The sequence below is a fragment of the Hyla sarda genome, unplaced genomic scaffold, assembly GCF_029499605.1.
Source record: "Hyla sarda isolate aHylSar1 unplaced genomic scaffold, aHylSar1.hap1 scaffold_230, whole genome shotgun sequence".
Taxonomy (NCBI): Eukaryota; Metazoa; Chordata; class Amphibia; order Anura; family Hylidae; genus Hyla; species Hyla sarda.
The window spans coordinates 185,092-210,181 of record NW_026608980.1 but is presented as its reverse complement, the minus strand read 5'-3'; the positions used below and the strand labels follow the sequence as shown (position 1 = coordinate 210,181).

At 40.9% G+C, this 25,090-nt stretch overlaps 1 protein-coding gene across 4 annotated transcripts in view; it reads left to right on the top strand.

Annotated features, from left to right (window-relative positions):
• Positions 1-25,090, top strand: part of GBA2 (glucosylceramidase beta 2) — a 192,648-nt gene that overhangs the window by 56,572 nt on the left and 110,986 nt on the right. For all 4 annotated transcript variants that reach the window (XM_056553053.1, XM_056553052.1, XM_056553055.1 and 1 more), the window contains one exon: positions 10,755-10,870. In XM_056553053.1, the coding sequence (XP_056409028.1) occupies positions 10,755-10,870 (116 nt within the window). The remainder of the gene's footprint in view (positions 1-10,754; positions 10,871-25,090) is intronic.

The window sequence follows — 25,090 nt, the reverse complement described above, 5'->3', positions numbered from 1 at the left end:
TATAGAGGGACAAAAGCAGTCTGTGACAGAAGGATATAGAGGGAAAGAAGCAGTCTGTGATAGAAGGATATAGAGGGATAGATGCAGTCTGTGATAGAAGGATATAGAGGGAAAGAAGCAGTCTGTGACAGAAGTATATATATAGGGCCAGAAGCAGTCTGTGACAGAAGTATAAAGAGGGAAAGAAGCAGTCTGTGACAGAAGTATAAAGAGGGAAAGAAGCAGTCTATGATAGGATATAGAGGGACAGAAGGAGTCTATGATAGGATGTAGAGGGGCAGAAGGAGTCTGACAGAAGGATATAGAGGGACAGAAGCAGTCTATGATAGAAGGATATAGAGGGATAGATGCAGTCTGTGATAGAAGGATATAGTGGGATAGATGCAGTCTGTGATAGAAGGATATAGAGGGACAGAAGTAGTCTGTGACAGAAGGATATAGAGGGACAGAAGGATATAGAGGGACAAAAGCAGTCTGTGACAGAAGGATATAGAGGGACAGAAGCAGTCTATGATAGGATATAGAGGGACAGAAGCTGTCTGTGACAGAAAGATATAGAGGGACAGAAGCAGTCTGTGACAGAAGGATATAGAGGGACAGAAGCAGTCTGTGACAGAAGGATATAGAGGGAAAGAAGCAGTCTGTGATAGAAAGATATAGAGGGACAGAAGGAGTCTGATAGGATGTAGAGGGGCAGAAGGAGTCTGACAGAAGGATATAGAGGGACAGAAGCAGTCTGTGATAGAAGGATACAGAGGGACAGAAGCAGTCTGTGATAGAAGGATATAGAGGGACAGAAGCAGTCTGTGATAGAAGGATATAGAGGGATAGAAGCAGTCTGTGACAGAAGGATATAGAGGGACAGAAGCAGTCTGTGATAGAAGGATATAGAGGGACAGAAGCAGTCTGTGATAGAAGGATATAGAGGGACAGAAGAAGTCTGACAGAAGGATATAGAGGGACAGAAGCAGTCTGTGACAGAAGGATATAGAGGGACAGAAGCAGTCTGTGACAGAAGGATATATCTGGACAGAAGCAGTCTGTGATAGAAGGATATAGAGGGACAGAAGCAGTCTGTGATAGAAGGATATAGAGGGACAGAAGCAGTCTGACAGAAGGATATAGAGGGACAGAAGGAGTCTGTGACAGAAGGATATAGAGGGATAGATGCAGTCTGTGATAGAAGGATATAGAGGGGCAGAAGCAGTCTGTGACAGAAGTATATAGAGGGACAGAAGCAGTCTATGATAGGATATAGAGGGACAGAAGCAGTCTATGATAGGATATAGAGGGACAGAAGCAGTCTATGATAGGATATAGAGGGACAGAAGCAGTCTATGGTAGGATATAGAGGGACAGAAGCAGTCTGTGATAGAAGGATATAGAGGGAAAGAAGCAGTCTGTGATAGGATATAGAGGGACAGAAGCAGTCTGTGATAGAAGGATATAGAGGGACAGAAGCAGTCTGTGATAGAAGGATATAGAGGGACAGAAGCAGTCTGTGATAGAAGGATATAGAGGGACAGAAGCAGTCTGTGATAGAAGGATATAGAGGGACAGAAGCTGTCTGTGATAGAAGGATATAGAGGGGCAGAAGCAGTCTATGATAGGATATAGAGAGACAGAAGCAGTCCATGATAGGATATAGAGGGACAGAAGCAGTCTGTGATAGGATATAGAGGGGCAGAAGCAGTCTGTGATAGGATATAGAGGGACAGAAGCAGTCTATGATAGGATATAGAGGGACAGAAGCAGTCTATGATAGGATATAGAGGGACAGAAGCAGTCTGTGATAGAAGGATATAGAGGGAAAGAAGCAGTCTGACAGAAGGATATAGAGGGAAAGAAGCAGTCTGACAGAAGGATATAGTCAGGGAATAGTTATAGGAAAGCTGTCAGATATTTTCTACCACACTATCCCCAGGTACAGATGGAGACGCTGATTCCAACGAGTCCTACCTTGCCTGGATCTGCCCGGCCTTTCGCCCGCAATTGTAGTTTTATTCTATGTTTATATCTTGCTGTAACTGGCACGGGAGGGGCTTCTGCAGCCTTACTGGCACTGACGTCAGCGCCGCTTATGAATATTCATCCCCCCTCCCTCCAGTTCTCCCTCTCTTCGCCGCTCCTAAGTGGAGGGAGGGGGATGAATATTCACAAGCGGCGCTGACGTCAGTGCCAGTCAGGCTGCAGAAGCCCCGCCCGTGCCAGTTACAGCAAGATTTCCACGTATAATAAAACTACAATTGCAGGCGAACGGCCGGGCGGATCCTGGCAAGGTAGGGCTCATTGGCGCTCAATCAGCATCTCCCACACTATCCTTCTGTACCTGTGGATAGTGTGGGAGAAAATATCTGACCGTTTTCCTTTTAAAGCCTTTTGCTTTTCTATCCAATAGTCATTAGGGTGTGTCTACATAAGGGGAGCTCAGTTCCAGCTTCAGGGCTGGTGATTGACATCTTGCATCCTGATTTCCTTTCATGCCTGACATGCTGCTATGGAGCCCTTGGTGAAACACTCCTTGTTTTTGTGCTGTAATCTACTATCGCTGTTTTAGCATGCACCTTGCATTTATCGTTGATATGTTCTGTGCTTTTACCCATGGTTAGATAGCATTCTGATAGTAGGTTTTACTCCATTTTTGTATAGTCTGTTTTAGGATTTGTATGTCCTTTCTGCTATGTATCTGTTCACACTGTTTTTTTTTTTTGTATCCGTTTATAACTAGGCATCTCTGTTACCTGTCCATGGAGACTCCATGTCTACTGGAGGTTTTCTGAGGGATTGCAATTATTCCTGTTTAGCAATAGATCTTTTACCTTTGTGTAGGGGACTCTGGGAGAATTGTTTATTCTCTTTGTCTACCAAGGTCTTCTGCGGGATTGAGCTAATTCCTGTTTGTTCCTGGAGTCTGTTCAGACTCATCAGTTTCCTTGTTTGGTGTTTTGAACTCTATATGTTTATTAGTTCTTATTCAGATCTATGGAGTTTTTGTACATGCACTTGGTTAGTGTTTTCCTCTGTGCTTTACCATTGATCTATAGTGTCCCCTGTGCTGCTCACTGATCTGTGTCCTCTGAACTTAATACTATAGAGTTCTATGTTCCTGTTATGTTACTGGTTTGTGACTATTTATTTGTATGTGTTTTTAAGGCCACTGCACTTTAGTTCAGGGAGGGACCGGCGCCCAGTTGTCGATCCACTAGTATGGATGGGCAAGTAGTAAACACTATGACCCCTGAAACAAGTGCGTAAATCCTACGCCAAAAACATATTAAGTACATAGAAAAAGAAGCGTATGCAGATCCATGATAAAATTAGCAAAATTTTATTGACATAAATACAAATTCAAATGCATACATTTAAAATTAACCCCATGAGAACATCATGAGCTTTCCCGGCCCCCCGCAGCCAGCTGGAGCGGAGCCGGTGTCCGATGCCTGCAGAAATCGTTCAGCAGGCATCGCGGCATATCGCCCAGGGGGGTCATGATCACCCCCCATGTCGGCGATGGCCGCATATCGCTGTACAATTCAGCCCAGCGATCTGCAGCGGATTCCGGGTCAATCGGGTCTCCAGTGATCCGGAATTACTGGCTGATCAGGGCCGTCTCTGACGTCCCCCAACAGCCATAGCCAGCAGGGGTGAGGTGGCACTGGTCGACAAATCAGGGCACCTGCTGTGGGTGTCACTCCCGCAACCTGCTCCGCCCCTCTTCCGGAGGACGTGAGCGGGTGCGGAAAGAGGACCCCGGCAGCTGGGGACCCCGATCCCCGGCAGCGATGTTGGGATCGGGGCCCCAGGAGCGGCGGCGACGAGGGACTGACCTGTGTGCGGGAGCAGCAGTTGGAGCTGAGTGACAGCCTCCTGCAACAGCTCCCAGCATGCAAAAAGGGCATGCTGGGAGCTGTAGTTATGCAACAGCAGGAGGCAGACCACCACAACTCCCAACATTCCCTTATGGACATGCTGGGACTTATAGTTTTGCAACAGCTGGAGGCACGTTTTTTCTATGGAAAAGTGTACCTTCAGCTGTTGTATAACTACAACTCCCAGCTTGCACAATCAGCTAAAGTGCATGCTGGGAGTTGTAGTGGTGCATCTGCTGGTTGCATAACTACAACTTCCAGCATGCCTGTTGGCTGTCAATGACTGCTGAGAGTTGTAGTTTTGCAACAACTGAAGACACACTGGTTGTGAAACGCAGAGTTTATTTTCACTTAACTCAGTGTTTCACGACCGGTGTGCCTCCAGCTGTTGCAAAACTACAACTCCCAGCATGCACTGATAGACCGTACATGCTAGGAGTTGTAGTTTTGCAACAGCTGGATGCCCCCCCCCCCCCAATGTGACTGTACCCTGTACATTCACATGGGGGGGGGGGACACTACAACTCCCAGCATGTACGGTCTATCAGTGCATGCTGGGAGTTGTAGTTTTGCAACAGCTGGAGGCACACTACTTTGGCTGGGGATGCTGGGGATTGTAGTTATGCAACAGCTGGAGACACACTGGTTTGCTACTTAACTCAGTGTTTCACAACCAGTGTGCCTTCAGCTGTTGCAAAACTACAACTCTCAGCAGTCACCGACAGCCATCGGGCATGCTGGGAGTTGTAGTTATGCAACCAGCAGATGCACCACTACAACTTCCAGCATGCACTTTAGCTGATTGTGCAAGCTGGGAGTTGTAGTTATAAAACAGCTGAAGGTACACTTTTCCATAGAAAAAACATGTCTCCAGCTGTTGCAAAACTATAAGTCCCAGCATGCCCATAAGGGAATGCTGGGAGTTGTGGTGGTCTGCCTCCTGCTGTTGCATAACTACAGCTCCCAGCATGCCCTTTTTGCCTGCTGGGAGCTGTTGCTAAGCAACGGCAGGATGCTGTCACTCAGCTCCAACTGCTGCTCCCGCACACAGGTCAGTCCCTCGTCGCTGCCGCTCCTGGGGCCCCAATCCCAACATTGACGCCAGGGATCGTGGTCCACAGCTGCCGGGGTCCTCTTCCCGCACCCGCTTTACAGTAAGTATCCGGCTGCAAGTTTGAGCTGCGGCAAATTTTCTGCTGCAGCTTAAACTGCCAGCGAGAAATTACTGTGAACCCCCGCCCGTGTGACTGTACCCTAAAAACACTACACTACACTAACACACAAAATAAAATAAAAAGTAAAAAACACTACATATACACATACCCCTATACAGTCCCCCTCCCCTCCCCAATAAAAATGAAAAACGTCTGGTACGCCACTGTTTCCAAAACGGAGCCTCCAGCTGTTGCAAAACAACTACTCCCAGTATTGCCAGATAGCCACTGACTGTCCAGGCATGCTGGGAGTTTTACAACAGCTGGAGGCCCCCTGTTTGGGAATCACTGGCGTAGAATTCCCTTATGTCCATCCCTATGCAAGTCCCTAATTTAGGCCTCAAATGCGCATGGCGCTCTCACTTTGGAGCCCTGTCGTATTTCAAGGCAACAGTTTAGGGCCACATATGGGGTATCGCCGTACTCGGGAGAAATTGTGTTACAAATTTTGGGGGGTATTTTCTGCTATTACCCTTTTTTAAAATGTAACATTTTTGGGAAAACAAGCATTTTAGGGAAAATAATTTTTTTTTTTTTTACATATGCAAAAGTCGTGAAACCCCTGTGGGGTATTAAGGTTCACTTTACCCCTTGTTACGTTCCCCGAGGGGTCTAGTTTCCAAAATGGTATGCTGTTTTTGCTGTTCTGGCACCATAGGGGCTTCCTAAATGCGGCATGCCCCCCGAGCAAAATCCTGCCGAACACTTTACATAGACATATGAGGTATGTCCTTACTCGAGAGAAATTGGGTTACAAATACAAGTAAAATTTTCTCCTTTTTACCCCTTGAAAAAAATTCAAAAATTGAGTTTACAAGAACATGAGAGTGTAAAATGAAGATTTTGAATTTTCTCCTTCACTTTGCTGCTATTCCTGTGAAACACCTAAAGGGTTAAAACACTTATTGAATGTCATTTTGAATACTTTGGGGGGTGTAGTTTTTATAATGGGGTCATTAATGGGGTATTTCTAATATGAAGACCCTTCAAATCCACTTCAAACCTGAACTGGTCCCTGAAAAATAGTGAGTTTGAAAATTTTGAGAAAAATGTGAGAATTGCTGCTGAACTTTGAGCCTCTGATGTCTCCAAAAGTAAAAACTCATCAATTTTATGATTCAAACATAAAGTAGACATATTGGAAATGTGAACCCAATTTTTTTTTATTTGGAATATCCATTTTCCTTACAAGCAGAGAGCTTCAAAGTTAGAAAAATGCAACATTTTCATTTTTTTTCATCAAATTTGGGGATTTTTCACCAAGAAAGGATGCAAGTTACCATAAAATGTTACCACTATGTTAAAGTAGAATATGTCACGAAAAAACAAATCAATAAGTAAAAGCATCAGGGTTATTAATGTTTAAAGTGACAGTGGTCAGATGTGCAAAAAATGTCCGAGTCCTTAAGGTGAAAAAGGGCTCAGTCCTTAAGGGGTTAAGTAAAATACATTTATATGGATCGCAGACAAAGCTGCATATCCACAGCCACAGAGGCACAGAAAATAAGAGGTGGTCCGGGAGGGCTCCAATGCTACCGTAATTGTGACTACAATAATATAGGGAAACACCTACAAGGGCCCAAAAGAAAATGACAATGATATAACAGTATAGTGTAGGGAGATAAGAATAACTTCCCCCAACTAAATATAGGAGTAGATGTATGTAAACTAATTCAGAGAGTCACCGCAAAAGAGTACCAAGCAAATAATACAATAAACAGTTATAGTTACCAGTAGACAGAGTAACACACGTGCACCAGACCACCCTCACCCAACGTTTCACCAATGAGGCTTCTTCCAGAAGTTTTAGGGTCAGTTTAGGACTCACTCTACCTGTCCCCTAGTTAGTCCCTGACACGGTCATCACTTTCCTGTTACCAGAACTACATACCGTATATACTCGAGTATAAGCCGACCCGAGTATAAGCCGAGACCCCTAATTTCAACCCAAAATCCCAGGAAAAGTTATTGACTCGAGTATAAGCCTAGGGTGGGAAATACCTCATCCCCCCCTGTCATCATCCAGACCCGTCATTAACATCCTCATCATCCCCTTGTCATCATCCCACACATCCCCCCTTCATCATCCCCTTGTCATCATCCCACACATCCCCTTATCATCCCACACATCCCCCCTTCATCATCCCCTTGTCATCATCCCACACATCCCCCCTTCATCATCCCCTTGTCATCATCCCACACATCCCCTTATCCCACACATCCCCCCTTCATCATCCCCTTGTCATCATCCCACACATCCCCTTATCCCACACATCCCCCCTTCATCATCCCCTTGTCATCATCCCACACATCCCCTTATCCCACACATCCCCCCTTCATCATCCCCTTGTCATCATCCCACACATCCCCCCTTCATCATCCCCTTGTCATCATCCCACACATCCCCTTATCATCCCACACATCCCCCCTTCATCATCCCCTTGTCATCATCCCACACATCCCCTTATCCCACACATCCCCCCTTCATCATCCCCTTGTCATCATCCCACACATCCCCCCTTCATCATCCCCTTGTCATCATCCCACACATCCCCTTATCATCCCACACATCCCCTTATCCCACACATCCCCCCTTCATCATCCCCTTGTCATCATCCCACACATCCCCCCTTCATCATCCCCTTGTCATCATCCCACACATCCCCCCTTCATCAACCCCTTGTCATCATCCCACACATCCCCTTATCATCCCACACATCCCCCCTTCATCATCCCCTTGTAATCATCCCACACCCCCCCCTTCATCATCCCCACCCCCCTTCATCATCCCCACACCCCCCCCCCCTTCATCATCCTCTTCTCATCATTCGCCCTCAGTGGTCTTCAACCTGCGGACCTCCAGAGGTTTCAAAACTACAACTCCCAGCAAGCCCGGGCAGCCATCGGCTGTCCGGGCTTGCTGGGAGTTGTAGTTTTGAAACCTCCGGAGTTCCGCAGGTTGAAGACCACTGCGGCCTTCAACATGCGGACCTCCAGAGGTTTCAAAACTACAACTCCCAGCAAGCCCGGGCAGCCATCGGCTGTCCGGGCTTGCTGGGAGTTGTAGTTTTGAAACCTCCGGAGGTCCGCAGGTTGAAGACCACTGCGGCCTTCAACATGCGGACCTCCAGAGGTTTCAAAACTACAACTCCCAGCAAGCCCGGGCAGCCATCGGCTGTCCGGGCTTGCTGGGAGTTGTAGTTTTGAAACCTCCGGAGGTCCGCAGGTTGAAGACCACTGCGGCCTTCAACATCATCCAGCCCCCTCTCACCCCCTTTAGTTCTGAGTACTCACCTCCGCTCGGTGCTGGTCCGGTCCTGCAGGGCTGTCCGGTAAGGAGGTGGTCCGGTGAGGAGGTGGTCCGGGCTGCTATCTTCACCGGGGGCGCCTCTTCTCCGCGCTTCCGGCCCGGAATAGAGCCGTTGCCTTGACAACGACGCATCTGCGTGGTTGTCAAGGCAACGTGACTATTCTGAGGCCGGGCCCGAAGCGCTTAGAAGAGGCCTCCCCGGTGAAGATAGCAGCCCGGACCACCTCCTCACCGGACCACCTCCTTACCGGACAGCCCTGCAGGACCGGACCAGCGCCGAGCGGAGGTGAGTACTCAGAACTAAAGGGGGTGAGAGGGGGCTGGATGATGTTGAAGGCCGCAGTGGTCTTCAACCTGCGGACCTCCGGAGGTTTCAAAACTACAACTCCCAGCAAGCCCGGACAGCCGATGGCTGCCCGGGCTTGCTGGGAGTTGTAGTTTTGAAACCTCTGGAGGTCCGCAGGTTGAAGACCACTGCGGGTGGGGGAGTTCACTCGAGTATAAGCCGAGGGGGGTGTTTTCAGCACGAAAAATCGTGCTGAAAAACTCGGCCTATACTCGAGTATATACGGTATAATGTTGGTACCAGGTCCCTATTGGCCTCTACCCGGCCTGGTAAGGCAGGGACCACATGGTGCCTCATGGTTCAGGCAGCATGAAAGCTCCTAAATTACAGGATTGAAGCAGCCTAAAAAACGTAACCAAGGGCTCGCTCACATTTCCATCGGGCACCGGTATATGGAGCTTGGTCGGCAAGTCCATCGCTGGAGTTTAGCGTAGAAACAAAATTTACTCTGGTAAAATTACCGGACCCCATTCAAGTCCAATGGGTTTTAAATGGGGCACAGTGGTGACCCGGGGGAGTCCATTGTGCTCCGACCATTTTTGGGGCCAAAAAAGAGCCAACCAGACCCTTAACGGGGCAGAGCACAACGACAATGTGAACTAAGCCTTACTCCTAAACTGCCACTGCTCCAGCACCACCACCGCCCCGACATCCCCCTTTTACTGGATCTATCACTTCTGATATCAATTTTTCTAGCCGCACAAAAGATTCACTCAGCCAAAGAACGAGCGCTTTCTCTCTTGTTGGCCATTCATGGGCCCCTTAAGGCTTCATTTACATATACTGTATGCATCTTCATTTTTTTTCCCCTCCGGTGTTGCAGAAAATGCACCAGATGGAAAAAGAAGCAAGAACTGATCTTATTCATTTAAATGGGACAGTTCACAATCATCTGGCATGAGACCTTATATATACAGGGTTGTGTCTGAGCTCTACAGGCAGTCTTTTCCACCTCATGGCTTGGTGTTTCCTCTGATATACATTGTCAGCTGTGAGATCTTATATAGACAGGGCTGTCTGATCTCTACAGGCAGTTCTTTCCCCTCATGACTTGGTGTTTGCTCTGATATACATGATCAGCTGTGAGATCTTATATAGACAGGGCTGTGTCTGATCTCTACAGGCAGTTCTTACCGCCTCATGGCTTGGTGTTTGCTCTGATATACATGATCAGCTGTGAGATCTTATATAGACAGGGCTGTCTGATCTCTACAGGCAGTTCTTACCGCCTCATGGCTTGGTGTTTGCTCTGATATACATTGTCAGCTGTGAGACCTTATATAGACAGGGCTGTGTCTGAGCTCTACAGGCAGTTCTTTCCCCCTCATATCTTGATGTTTGCTCTGATATACATTGTCAGCTGTGAGATCTTATATAGACAGGGCTGTGTCTGATCTCTACAGGCAGTTCTTTCCCCCTGTGAGACCTTATATAGACAGGGCTGTGTCTGATCTCTACAGGCAGTACTTTCCCCCTGTGAGACCTTATATAGACAGGGCTGTGTCTGAGCTCTACAGGCAGTTCTTTCCACCTCCTGGCTTGGTGATTGCTCTGATATACATTGTCAGCTGTGAGACCTTATATAGACAGGGCTGAGTCTGAGCTCTACAGGCAGTACTTTCCCCCTGTGAGACCTTATATAGACAGGGCTGAGTCTGAGCTCTACAGGCAGTACTTTACCCCTGTGAGACCTTATATAGACAGGGCTGAGTCTGAGCTCTACAGGCAGTACTTTCCCCCTGTGAGACCTTATATAGACAGGGCTGAGTCTGAGCTCTACAGGCAGTACTTTCCCCCTGTGAGACCTTATATAGACAGGACTGGGTCTGAGCTCTACAGGCAGTACTTTCCCCCTGTGAGACCTTATATAGACAGGGCTGTGTCTGATCTCTACAGGCAGTACTTTCCCCCTGTGAGACCTTATATAGACAGGACTGGGTCTGGTCCGATCAGATAAATTTACCACCAGCGACTCCAAAGTTACACATAAGTTTACCCTACACTGTCTTTTTTAGGGGCCCCCCTTGGAGGAATCGGAGGAGGGACCATCACTCGGAGCTGGCGTGGAGAGTTCTGCCGCTGGCAGCTGAATCCCGGTCTGTACCACTACAAGTCAGTGACCGAGAACCAGGTGCGTTACATTGTGATCCCCGTGAGATACATCGCACTATGGTGCTAGTGTGTCACACTGCTGTATAATGTGTTATCTTATTACTGTGTGATACTACAGAGTGTACTAGTGTGTGTGTTTGTGTGTTATACTACAGAGTGTGTACTAGTGTGTGTGTTTGTGTGTTATACTACAGAGTGTGTACTAGTGTGAGTGTGTATTAAACAAGAGAGTGTACTAGTGTGTGTATTATACTACAGAGTGTGTACTAGTGTGAGTGTGTATTATACAACAGAGAGTGTACTAGTGTGAGTGTGTATTATACTACAGAGTGTGTACTAGTGTGAGTGTGTATTATACAACAGAGAGTGTACTAGTGTGAGTGTGTATTATACTGCAGAGTGTGTACTAGTGTGAGTGTGTATTAAACAACAGAGAGTGTACTAGTGTGTGTATTATACTACAGAGTGTGTACTAGTGTGAGTGTGTATTATACAACAGAGAGTGTACTAGTGTGAGTGTGTATTATACTACAGTGTGTACTAGTGTGAGTGTGTATTATACAACAGAGAGTGTACTAGTGTGAGTGTGTATTATACTACAGAGTGTGTACTAGTGTGAGTGTGTATTATACTACAGAGTGTACTAGTGTGAGTGTGTATTATACTACAGAGTGTACTAGTGTGAGTGTGTATTATACTACAGAGTGTGTACTAGTGTGTGTATTATACTACAGAGTGTGTACTAGTGTGTGTATTATACTACAGAGTGTGTACTAGTGTGAGTGTGTATTATACTACAGAGTGTACTAGTGTGAGTGTGTATTATACTAGAGTTTGTACTAGTGTGAGTGTGTATTATACTACAGAGTGTGTACTAGTGTGAGTGTGTATTATACTACAGAGTGTGTACTAGTGTGATTGTGTATTATATTACAGAATGTACTAGTGTGAGTGTGTATTATACTACAGAGTGTACTAGTGTGAGTGTGTATTATAATAAAGAGTGTGTACTAGTGTGAGGGTGTATTATACTACAGAGTGTGTACTAGTGTGAGGGTGTATTATACTACAGAGTGTGTACTAGTGTGAGTGTGTATTATACTACAGAGTGTACTAGTGTGAGTGTGTATTATACTACAGAGTGTACTAGTGTTAGTTTGTATTATACTACAGAGTGTGTACTAGTGAGTGTGTATTATACTACAGAGTGTACTAGTGTGAGTGTCACACTAGTACACTCTGTAGTATAATAGACATTCACACTACTACACACTGTAGTATAATACACACTCACACTAGTACACTCTGTAGTATAATACACACTCACACTAGTACACTCTGTAGTATAATACACATACAAGTAAACAGTCTGTAGTATAATACACACACTAGTACACACTCTGTAGTATAATACACACTCACACTAGTACACTCTGTAGTATAATACACACTCACTAGTACACTCTGTAGTATAATACACACTCGCACTAGTACACTCTGTAGTATAATACACACTCGCACTAGTACACTCTGTAGTATAATACACACTCACACTAGTGCACTCTGTAGTGTAATACACACTCACACTAGTACACTCTAGTATAATACACACTCACACTAGTACACTCTGTAGTATAATACACACTCACACTAGTACACACTGTAGTATAATACAAACTAACACTAGTACACACTCTGCAGTATAATACACACTCACACTAGTACAAACTGTAGTATAATACACACTCACACTAGTACACTCTGTAGTATAATACACACTCACACTAGTACACTCTGTAGTATAATACACACTCACACTAGTACACTCTGTAGTATAATACACACACACACTAGTACACACTCTGTAGTATAATACACACACACACACACTAGTACACTCTGTAGTATAATACACACTCACACTAGTACTCTGTAGTATAATACACACTCACACTAGTACACACTCTGTAGTATAATACACACACTAGTACACACTCTGTAGTATAATACACACACACACTAGTACACTCTGTAGTATAATACACACTCACACTAGTACACACTCTGTAGTATAATACACACACTAGTACACACTCTGTAGTATAATACACGCTCACACTAGTACACTCTGTAGTATAATACACACTCACACTAGTACACTCTGTAGTATAATACACACTAACACTAGTACACTCTGTAGTATAATACACACTCACTAGTACACTCTGTAGTATAATACACACTCACCCTAGTACACTCTGTAGTATAATACACACACACTAGTACACTGTAGTATAATACACACACACACACTAGTACACTCTATAGTATAATACACACTCACACTAGTACACTCTAGTATAATACACACTCTGTAGTATAATACACACTCACACTAGTACACTCTGTAGTATAATACACACTCACACTAGTACACTCTGTAGTATAATACACACTCACACTAGTACACTCTGTAGTATAATACACACTCACACTAGTACACTCTGTAGTATAATACACACTCTGTAGTATAATACACACTCACACTAGTACACTCTGTAGTATAATACACACTCACTAGTACACTCTGTAGTATAATACACACTCACTAGTACACTCTGTAGTATAATACACACACACACTAGTACACTCTGTAGTATAATACACACACTAGTACACTCTGTAGTATAATACACACACTAGTACACTCTGTAGTATAATACACACTCGCACTAGTACACTCTGTAGTATAATACACACTCACACTAGTACACTCTAGTATAATACACACTCACACTAGTACACTCTGTAGTATAATACACACACACTAGTACACTGTAGTATAATACACACACACACACTAGTACACTCTGTAGTATAATACACACTCACACTAGTACACACTGTAGTATAATACTAACTAACACTAGTACACACTCTGCAGTATAATACACACTCACACTAGTACACACTCTGTAGTATAATACACACACACACTAGTACACTCTGTAGTATAATACACACTCACACTAGTACTCTGTAGTATAATACACACTCACACTAGTACACACTCTGTAGTATAATACACACTCACACTAGTACACTCTGTAGTATAATACACACACACTAGTACACTGTAGTATAATACACTCACACACTAATACACTCTGTAGTATAATACACACTTCCACACTAATACACTCTGTAGTATAATACACACTCACACTAGTACACACTCTGTAGTATAATTCACACTAGTACACTCTGTAGTATAATACACACACACACTAGTACACTCTGTAGTATAATACACACTCACACTAGTACACTCTGTAGTATAATACACACTCTGTAGTATAATACACACTCACACTAGTACACACTCTGTAGTATAATACACACTCACACTAGTACACTCTGTAGTATAATACACACACACACTAGTACACACTCTGTAGTATAATACACACACACACACTAGTACACTCTAGTATAATACACACTCACACTAGTACTCTGTAGTATAATACACACTCACACTAGTACACACTCTGTAGTATAATACACACACTAGTACACACTCTGTAGTATAATACACACACACACACTAGTACACTCTGTAGTATAATACACACTCACACTAGTACACACTCTGTAGTATAATACACACACTAGTACACACTCTGTAGTATAATACACGCTCACACTAGTACACTCTGTAGTATAATACACACTCACACTAGTACACTCTGTAGTATAATACACACTCACACTAGTACACTCTGTAGTATAATACACACTAACACTAGTACACTCTGTAGTATAATACACACTCACTAGTACACTCTGTAGTATAATACACACTCACACTAGTACACTCTGTAGTATAATACACACACACTAGTACACTGTAGTATAATACACACACACACACTAGTACACTCTGTAGTATAATACACACTCACACTAGTACACACTCTGTAGTATAATTCACACTAGTACACTCTGTAGTATAATACACACACACACACTAGTACACTCTGTAGTATAATACACACTCACACTAGTACACTCTGTAGTATAATACACACTCTGTAGTATAATACACACTCACACTAGTACACTCTGTAGTATAATACACACTCACACTAGTACACTCTAGTATAATACACACTCACACTAGTACACTCTGTAGTATAATACACACACTAGTACACTCTGTAGTATAATACACTCTCACACTAGTACACACTGTAGTATAATACTAACTAACACTAGTACACACTCTGCAGTATAATACACACTCACACTAGTACACACTCTGTAGTATAATACACACACACACTAGTACACTCTGTAGTATAATACACACTCACACTAGTACTCCGTAGTATAATACACACTCACACTAGTACACACTCTGTAGTATAATACACACACTAGTACACTCTGTAGTATAATACACACTCACACTAGTACACACTCTGTAGTATAATACACACACTAGTACACACTCTGTAGTATAATACACACTCACACTAGTACACTCTGTAGTATAATACACACTCACACTAGTACACTCTGTAGTATAATACACACTCTGTAGTATAATACACACTCACACTAGTACACTCTGTAGTATAATACACACTCACACTAGTACACTCTAGTATAATACACACTCACACTAGTACACTCTGTAGTATAATACACACACTAGTACACTCTGTAGTATAATACACTCTCACACTAGTACACACTGTAGTATAATACTAACTAACACTAGTACACACTCTGCAGTATAATACACACTCACACTAGTACACACTCTGTAGTATAATACACACACACACTAGTACACTCTGTAGTATAATACACACTCACACTAGTACTCCGTAGTATAATACACACACACACTAGTACACACTCTGTAGTATAATACACACACTAGTACACTCTGTAGTATAATACACACTCACACTAGTACACTCTGTAGTATAATACACACACACTAGTACACTGTAGTATAATACACTCACACACTAGTACACACTCTGTAGTATAATTCACAACTAGTACACTCTGTAGTATAATACACACACACACTAGTACACTCTGTAGTATAATACACACTCACACTAGTACACTCTGTAGTATAATACACACTCACACTAGTACACTCTGTAGTATAATACACACTCACACTAGTACACTCTGTAGTATAATACACACTGTAGTATAATACACACTCACACTAGTACACTCTGTAGTATAATACACACTCACACTAGTACACTCTGTAGTATAATACACACTCACACTAGTACACTCTGTAGTATAATACACACTCACACTAGTACACTCTGTAGTATAATACACACTCACACTAGTACACTCTGTAGTATAATACACACTCACACTAGTACACTCTGTAGTATAATACACCCTCACACTAGTACACTCTGTAGTATAATACACCCTCACACTAGTACACACTCTGTAGTATAATACACACTCACACTAGTACACACTCTGTAGTATAATACACCCTCACACTAGTACACACTCTGTAGTATAATACACACTCACACTAGTACACTCTGTAGTATAATACACACTCACACTAGTACACACTGTAGTATTATACACACTCACACTAGTACACACTCTGTAGTATAATACACACTCACACTAGTACACTCTGTAGTATAATACACACTCACACTAGTACACTCTAGTATAATACACACTCACACTAGTACACTCTGTAGTATAATACACACTCACACTAGTACACTCTGTAGTATAATACACACTCACACTAGTACACTCTAGTATAATACATACTCACACTAGTACACTCTGTAGTATAATACACACTCACACTAGTACACTCTGTAGTATAATACACACACTAGTACACTCTTTAGTATTATACACACTCACACTAGTACACACTGTAGTATAATACACACTCACACTAGTACACACTCTGTAGTATAATACACCCTCACACTAGTACACACTGTAGTATAATACACACACACACTAGTACACTCTGTAGTATAATACACACACACACACTAGTACACTCTGTAGTATAATACACACACACTAGTACACACTGTAGTATAATACACACTCACACTAGTACACACTGTAGTATAATACACACTCACACTAGTACACACTCTGCAGTATAATACACACTCACACTAGTACACACTCTGTAGTATAATACACACTCACACTAGTACACTCTGTAGTATAATACACACACACTAGTACACACTGTAGTATTATACACACTCACACTAGTACACACTCTGTAGTATAATACACCCTCACACTAGTACACTCTGTAGTATAATACACACACTCACACTAGTACACACTGTAGTATTATACACACTCACACTAGTACACACTCTGTAGTATAATACACCCTCACACTAGTACACTCTGTAGTATAATACACACACTCACACTAGTACACACTCTGTAGTATAATACACACTCACACTAGTACACACTCTGTAGTATAATACACACACTCACACTAGTACACTCTGTAGTATAATACACACACTCACACTAGTACACACTCTGTAGTATAATACACACTCACACTAGTACACTCTGTAGTATAATACACACTCACACTAGTACACACTCTGTAGTATAATACACCCTCACACTAGTTCACTGTGTAGTATAATACACACTCACACTAGTACACTGTGTAGTATAATGCACACTCACACTAGTACACACTCTGTAGTATAATACACACTCACATTAGTACACTCTGTAGTATAATACACACTCACACTAGTACACTCTGTAGTATAATACACCCTCACACTAGTACACACTCTGTAGTATAATACACACTCACACTAGTACACTCTGTAGTATAATACACACTCACACTAGTACACTCTGTAGTATAATACACACTCACACTAGTACACACTCTGTAGTATAATTCACACTAGTACACTCTGTAGTATAATACACACACACACTAGTACACTCTGTAGTATAATACACACTCACACTAGTACACTCTAGTATAATACACACTCTGTAGTATAATACACACTCACACTAGTACACTCTGTAGTATAATACACACTCACACTAGTACACTCTGTAGTATAATACACACTCACACTAGTACACTCTGTAGTATAATACACACTCACACTAGTACACACTGTAGTATAATACACACTCTGTAGTATAATACACACTCACACTAGTACACTCTGTAGTATAATACACACTCACACTAGTACACTCTGTAGTATAATACACACACTAGTACACTCTGTAGTATAATACACACTCACACTAGTACACACTGTAGTATAATACTAACTAACACTAGTACACACTCTGCAGTATAATACACACTCACACTAGTACACACTCTGTAGTATAATACACACACACACTAGTACACTCTGTAGTATAATACACACTCACACTAGTACTCTGTAGTATAATACACACTCACACTAGTACACACTCTGTAGTATAATACACACACTAGTACACTCTGTAGTATAATACACACTCACACTAGTACACACTCTGTAGTATAATACACACACTAGTACACACTCTGTAGTATAATACACACTCACACTAGTACACTCTGTAGTATAATACACACTCACACTAGTACACTCTGTAGTATAATACACACTCACACTAGTACACTCTGTAGTATAATACACACACACTAGTACACTGTAGTATAATACACTCACACACTAATACACTCTGTAGTATAATACACACTCACACTAGTACACACTCTGTAGTATAATTCACACTAGTACACTCTGTAGTATAATACACACACACACTAGTACACTCTGTAGTATAATACACACTCACACTAGTACACTCTGTAGTATAATACACACTCACACTAGTACACTCTGTAGTATAATACACACTGTAGTATAATACACACTCACACTAGTACACTCTGTAGTATAATACACACTCACACTAGTACACTCTGTAGTATAATACACACTCACACTAGTACACTCTGTAGTATAATACACACTCACACTAGTACACTCTGTAGTATAATACACACTCACACTAGTACACTCTGTAGTATAATACACCCTCACACTAGTACACACTCTGTAGTATAATACACACTCACACTAGTACACACTCTGTAGTATAATACACCCTCACACTAGTACACACTCTGTAGTATAATACACACTCACACTAGTACACTCTGTAGTATAATACACACTCACACTAGTACACACTGTAGTATTATACACACTCACACTAGTACACTCTGTAGTATAATACACACTCACACTAGTACACTCTGTAGTATAATACACACACACTAGTACACTGTAGTATAATACACTCACTCACTAATACACTCTGTAGTATAATACACACTCACACTAGTACACACTCTGTAGTATAATTCACACTAGTACACTCTGTAGTATAATACACACACACACTAGTACACTCTGTAGTATAATACACACTCACACTAGTACACTCTGTAGTATAATACACACTCACACTAGTACACTCTGTAGTATAATACACACTGTAGTATAATACACACTCACACTAGTACACTCTGTAGTATAATACACACTCACACTAGTACACTCTGTAGTATAATACACCCTCACACTAGTACACACTCTGTAGTATAATACACACTCACACTAGTACACTCTGTAGTATAATACACACTCACACTAGTACACACTGTAGTATTATACACACTCACACTAGTACACACTCTGTAGTATAATACACACTCACACTAGTACACTCTGTAGTATAATACACACTCACACTAGTACACTCTAGTATAATACACACTCACACTAGTACACTCTAGTATAATACATACTCACACTAGTACACTCTGTAGTATAATACACACTCACACTAGTACACTCTGTAGTATAATACACACACTAGTACACTCTTTAGTATTATACACACTCACACTAGTACACACTGTAGTATAATACACACTCACACTAGTACACACTCTGTAGTATAATACACCCTCACACTAGTACACACTGTAGTATAATACACACACACACTAGTACACTCTGTAGTATAATATACACACACACACTAGTACACTCTGTAGTATAATACACACACACTAGTACACACTGTAGTATAATACACACTCACACTAGTACACACTGTAGTATAATACACACTCACACTAGTACACACTCTGCAGTATAATACACACTCACACTAGTACACACTCTGTAGTATAATACACACTCACACTAGTACACTCTGTAGTATAATACACACACACTAGTACACACTGTAGTATTATACACACTCACACTAGTACACACTCTGTAGTATAATACACCCTCACACTAGTACACTCTGTAGTATAATACACACACTCACACTAGTACACACTGTAGTATTATACACACTCACACTAGTACACACTCTGTAGTATAATACACCCTCACACTAGTACACTCTGTAGTATAATACACACACTCACACTAGTACACACTCTGTAGTATAATACACACTCACACTAGTACACACTCTGTAGTATAATACACACACTCACACTAGTACACTCTGTAGTATAATACACACACTCACACTAGTACACACTCTGTAGTATAATACACACTCACACTAGTACACTCTGTAGTATAATACACACTCACACTAGTACACACTCTGTAGTATAATACACCCTCACACTAGTTCACTGTGTAGTATAATACACACTCACACTAGTACACTGTGTAGTATAATGCACACTCACACTAGTACACACTCTGTAGTATAATACACACTCACATTAGTACACTCTGTAGTATAATACACACTCACACTAGTACACTCTGTAGTATAATACACCCTCACACTAGTACACACTCTGTAGTATAATACACACTCACACTAGTACACTCTGTAGTATAATACACACTCACACTAGTACACTCTGTAGTATAATACACACTCACACTAGTACACACTCTGTAGTATAATTCACACTAGTACACTCTGTAGTATAATACACACACACACACTAGTACACTCTGTAGTATAATACACACTCACACTAGTACACTCTAGTATAATACACACTCTGTAGTATAATACACACTCACACTAGTACACTCTGTAGTATAATACACACTCACACTAGTACACTCTGTAGTATAATACACACTCACACTAGTACACTCTGTAGTATAATACACACTCACACTAGTACACACTGTAGTATAATACACACTCTGTAGTATAATACACACTCACACTAGTACACTCTGTAGTATAATACACACTCACACTAGTACACTCTGTAGTATAATACACACACTAGTACACTCTGTAGTATAATACACACTCACACTAGTACACACTGTAGTATAATACTAACTAACACTAGTACACACTCTGCAGTATAATACACACTCACACTAGTACACACTCTGTAGTATAATACACACACACACTAGTACACTCTGTAGTATAATACACACTCACACTAGTACTCTGTAGTATAATACACACTCACACTAGTACACACTCTGTAGTATAATACACACACTAGTACACTCTGTAGTATAATACACACTCACACTAGTACACACTCTGTAGTATAATACACACACTAGTACACACTCTGTAGTATAATACACACTCACACTAGTACACTCTGTAGTATAATACACACTCACACTAGTACACTCTGTAGTATAATACACACTCACACTAGTACACTCTGTAGTATAATACACACACACTAGTACACTGTAGTATAATACACTCACACACTAATACACTCTGTAGTATAATACACACTCACACTAGTACACACTCTGTAGTATAATTCACACTAGTACACTCTGTAGTATAATACACACACACACTAGTACACTCTGTAGTATAATACACACTCACACTAGTACACTCTGTAGTATAATACACACTCACACTAGTACACTCTGTAGTATAATACACACTCACACTAGTACACTCTGTAGTATAATACACACTCTGTAGTATAATACACACTCACACTAGTACACTCTGTAGTATAATACACACTCACACTAGTACACTCTGTAGTATAATACACACTCACACTAGTACACTCTGTAGTATAATACACACTCACTAGTACACTCTGTAGTATAATACACACTCTGTAGTATAATACACACTCACACTAGTACACTCTGTAGTATAATACACACTCACACTAGTACACTCTGTAGTATAATACACACTCACACTAGTACACTCTGTAGTATAATACACACTCACACTAGTACACTCTGTAGTATAATACACACTCACACTAGTACACTCTGTAGTATAATACACACTCTGTAGTATAATACACACTCACACTAGTACACTCTGTAGTATAATACACACTCACACTAGTACACTCTGTAGTATAATACACACTCACACTAGTACACTCTGTAGTATAATACACACTCACACTAGTACACTCTGTAGTATAATACACACTCACACTAGTACACTCTGTAGTATAATACACACTCACACTAGTACACTCTGTAGTATAATACACACTCACACTAGTACACTCTGTAGTATAATACACACTCACACTAGTACACTCTGTAGTATAATACACCCTCACACTAGTACACACTCTGTAGTATAATACACACTCACACTAGTACACACTCTGTAGTATAATACACCCTCACACTAGTACACACTCTGTAGTATAATACACACTCACACTAGTACACTCTGTAGTATAATACACACTCACACTAGTACACACTGTAGTATAATACACACACTAGTACACTCTTTAGTATTATACACACTCACACTAGTACACACTGTAGTATAATACACACTTACACTAGTACACACTCTGTAGTATAATACACCCTCACACTAGTACACACTGTAGTATAATACACACACACACTAGTACACTCTGTAGTATAATACACACACACACACTAGTACACTCTGTAGTATAATACACACACACTAGTACACACTGTAGTATAATACACACTCACACTAGTACACACTGTAGTATAATACACACTCACACTAGTACACACTCTGCAGTATAATACACACTCACACTAGTACACACTCTGTAGTATAATACACACTCACACTAGTACACTCTGTAGTATAATACACACACTGACACTAGTACACACTGTAGTATTATACACACTCACACTAGTACACACTCTGTAGTATAATACACACACTGACACTAGTACACACTGTAGTATTATACACACTCACACTAGTACACACTCTGTAGTATAATACACCCTCACACTAGTACACTCTGTAGTATAATACACACTCACACTAGTACACTCTGTAGTATAATACACACACACACACACTAGTACACTCTGTAGTATAATACACACACACTAGTACACACTGTAGTATAATACACACTCACACTAGTACACACTGTAGTATAATACACACTCACACTAGTACACACTCTGCAGTATAATACACACTCACACTAGTACACACTCTGTAGTATAATACACCCTCACACTAGTACACTCTGTAGTATAATACACACTCACACTAGTACACTCTGTAGTATAATACACACACTCACACTAGTACACACTCTGTAGTATAATACACACTCACACTAGTACACTCTGTAGTATAATACACACACTCACACTAGTACACACTCTGTAGTATAATACACACTCACACTAGTACACACTCTGTAGTATAATACACACTCACACTAGTACACTCTGTAGTATAATACACCCTCACACTAGTACACACTCTGTAGTATAATACACCCTCACACTAGTTCACTGTGTAGTATAATACACACTCACACTAGTACACTGTGTAGTATAATGCACACTCACATTAGTACACTCTGTAGTATAATACACACTCACACTAGTACACTCTGTAGTATAATACACCCTCACACTAGTACACACTCTGTAGTATAATACACACTCACACTAGTACACTCTGTAGTATAATACACACTCACACTAGTACACTCTGTAGTATAATACACACTCACACTAGTACACTCTGTAGTATAATACACACTCACACTAGTTCACTCTGTAGTATAATACACACTCACACTAGTACACTCTGTAGTATAATACACACTCACACTAGTACACACTCTGTAGTATAATACACACTCACACTAGTACACACTCTGTAGTATAATACACATTACTATAGTATGTGTGTATTATATTACAGTATGTGTGTATTATACTACAGTATGTGTGTATTATACTACAGTATGTGTGTATTATACTACAGTATGTGTGTATTATACTACAGTATGTGTGTGTATTATACTACAGTATGTGTGTGTTATACTACAGTATGTGTATATATTACTACAGTATGTGTGTATTATACTACAGTATGTGTATATATTACTATAGTATGTGTGTACATATTACTACAGTATGTGTATATTACTACAGTATGTGTGTATTATACTACAGTATGTGTGTATATATTACTATAGTATGTGTGTATATATTACTATAGTATGTATGTATTATACTACAGTGTGTATATATTACTAAAGTATGTGTGTGTATATATTACTATAGTATGTGTGTATTATTCTACAGTATGTGTGTGTATATTACTACAGTATGTGTGTATATATTACTACAGTATGTCTATATATTACTACAGTATGTGTGTATATATTACTACAGTATGTGTGTATATATTACTACAGTATGTGTGTATTATACTACAGTATGTGTGTATATATTACTATAGTATGTGTGTATTATACTACAGTATGTGTGTATATATTACTACAGTATGTGTGTATATATTACTACAGTATGTGTGTATATATTACTACAGTATGTGTGTATATATTACTACAGTATGTGTGTATATATTACTACAGTATGTGTGTATATATTACTACAGTATGTGTGTGTATATATTACTACAGTATGTGTGTGTATATTACTATAGTATGTGTGTATTATACTACAGTATGTGTGTATATATTACTACAGTATGTGTGTGTATATTACTATAGTATGTGTGTATATATTACTACAGTATGTGTGTATATTACTATAGTATGTGTGTGTATATTACTACAGTATGTGTGTGTATATTACTATAGTATGTGTGTGTA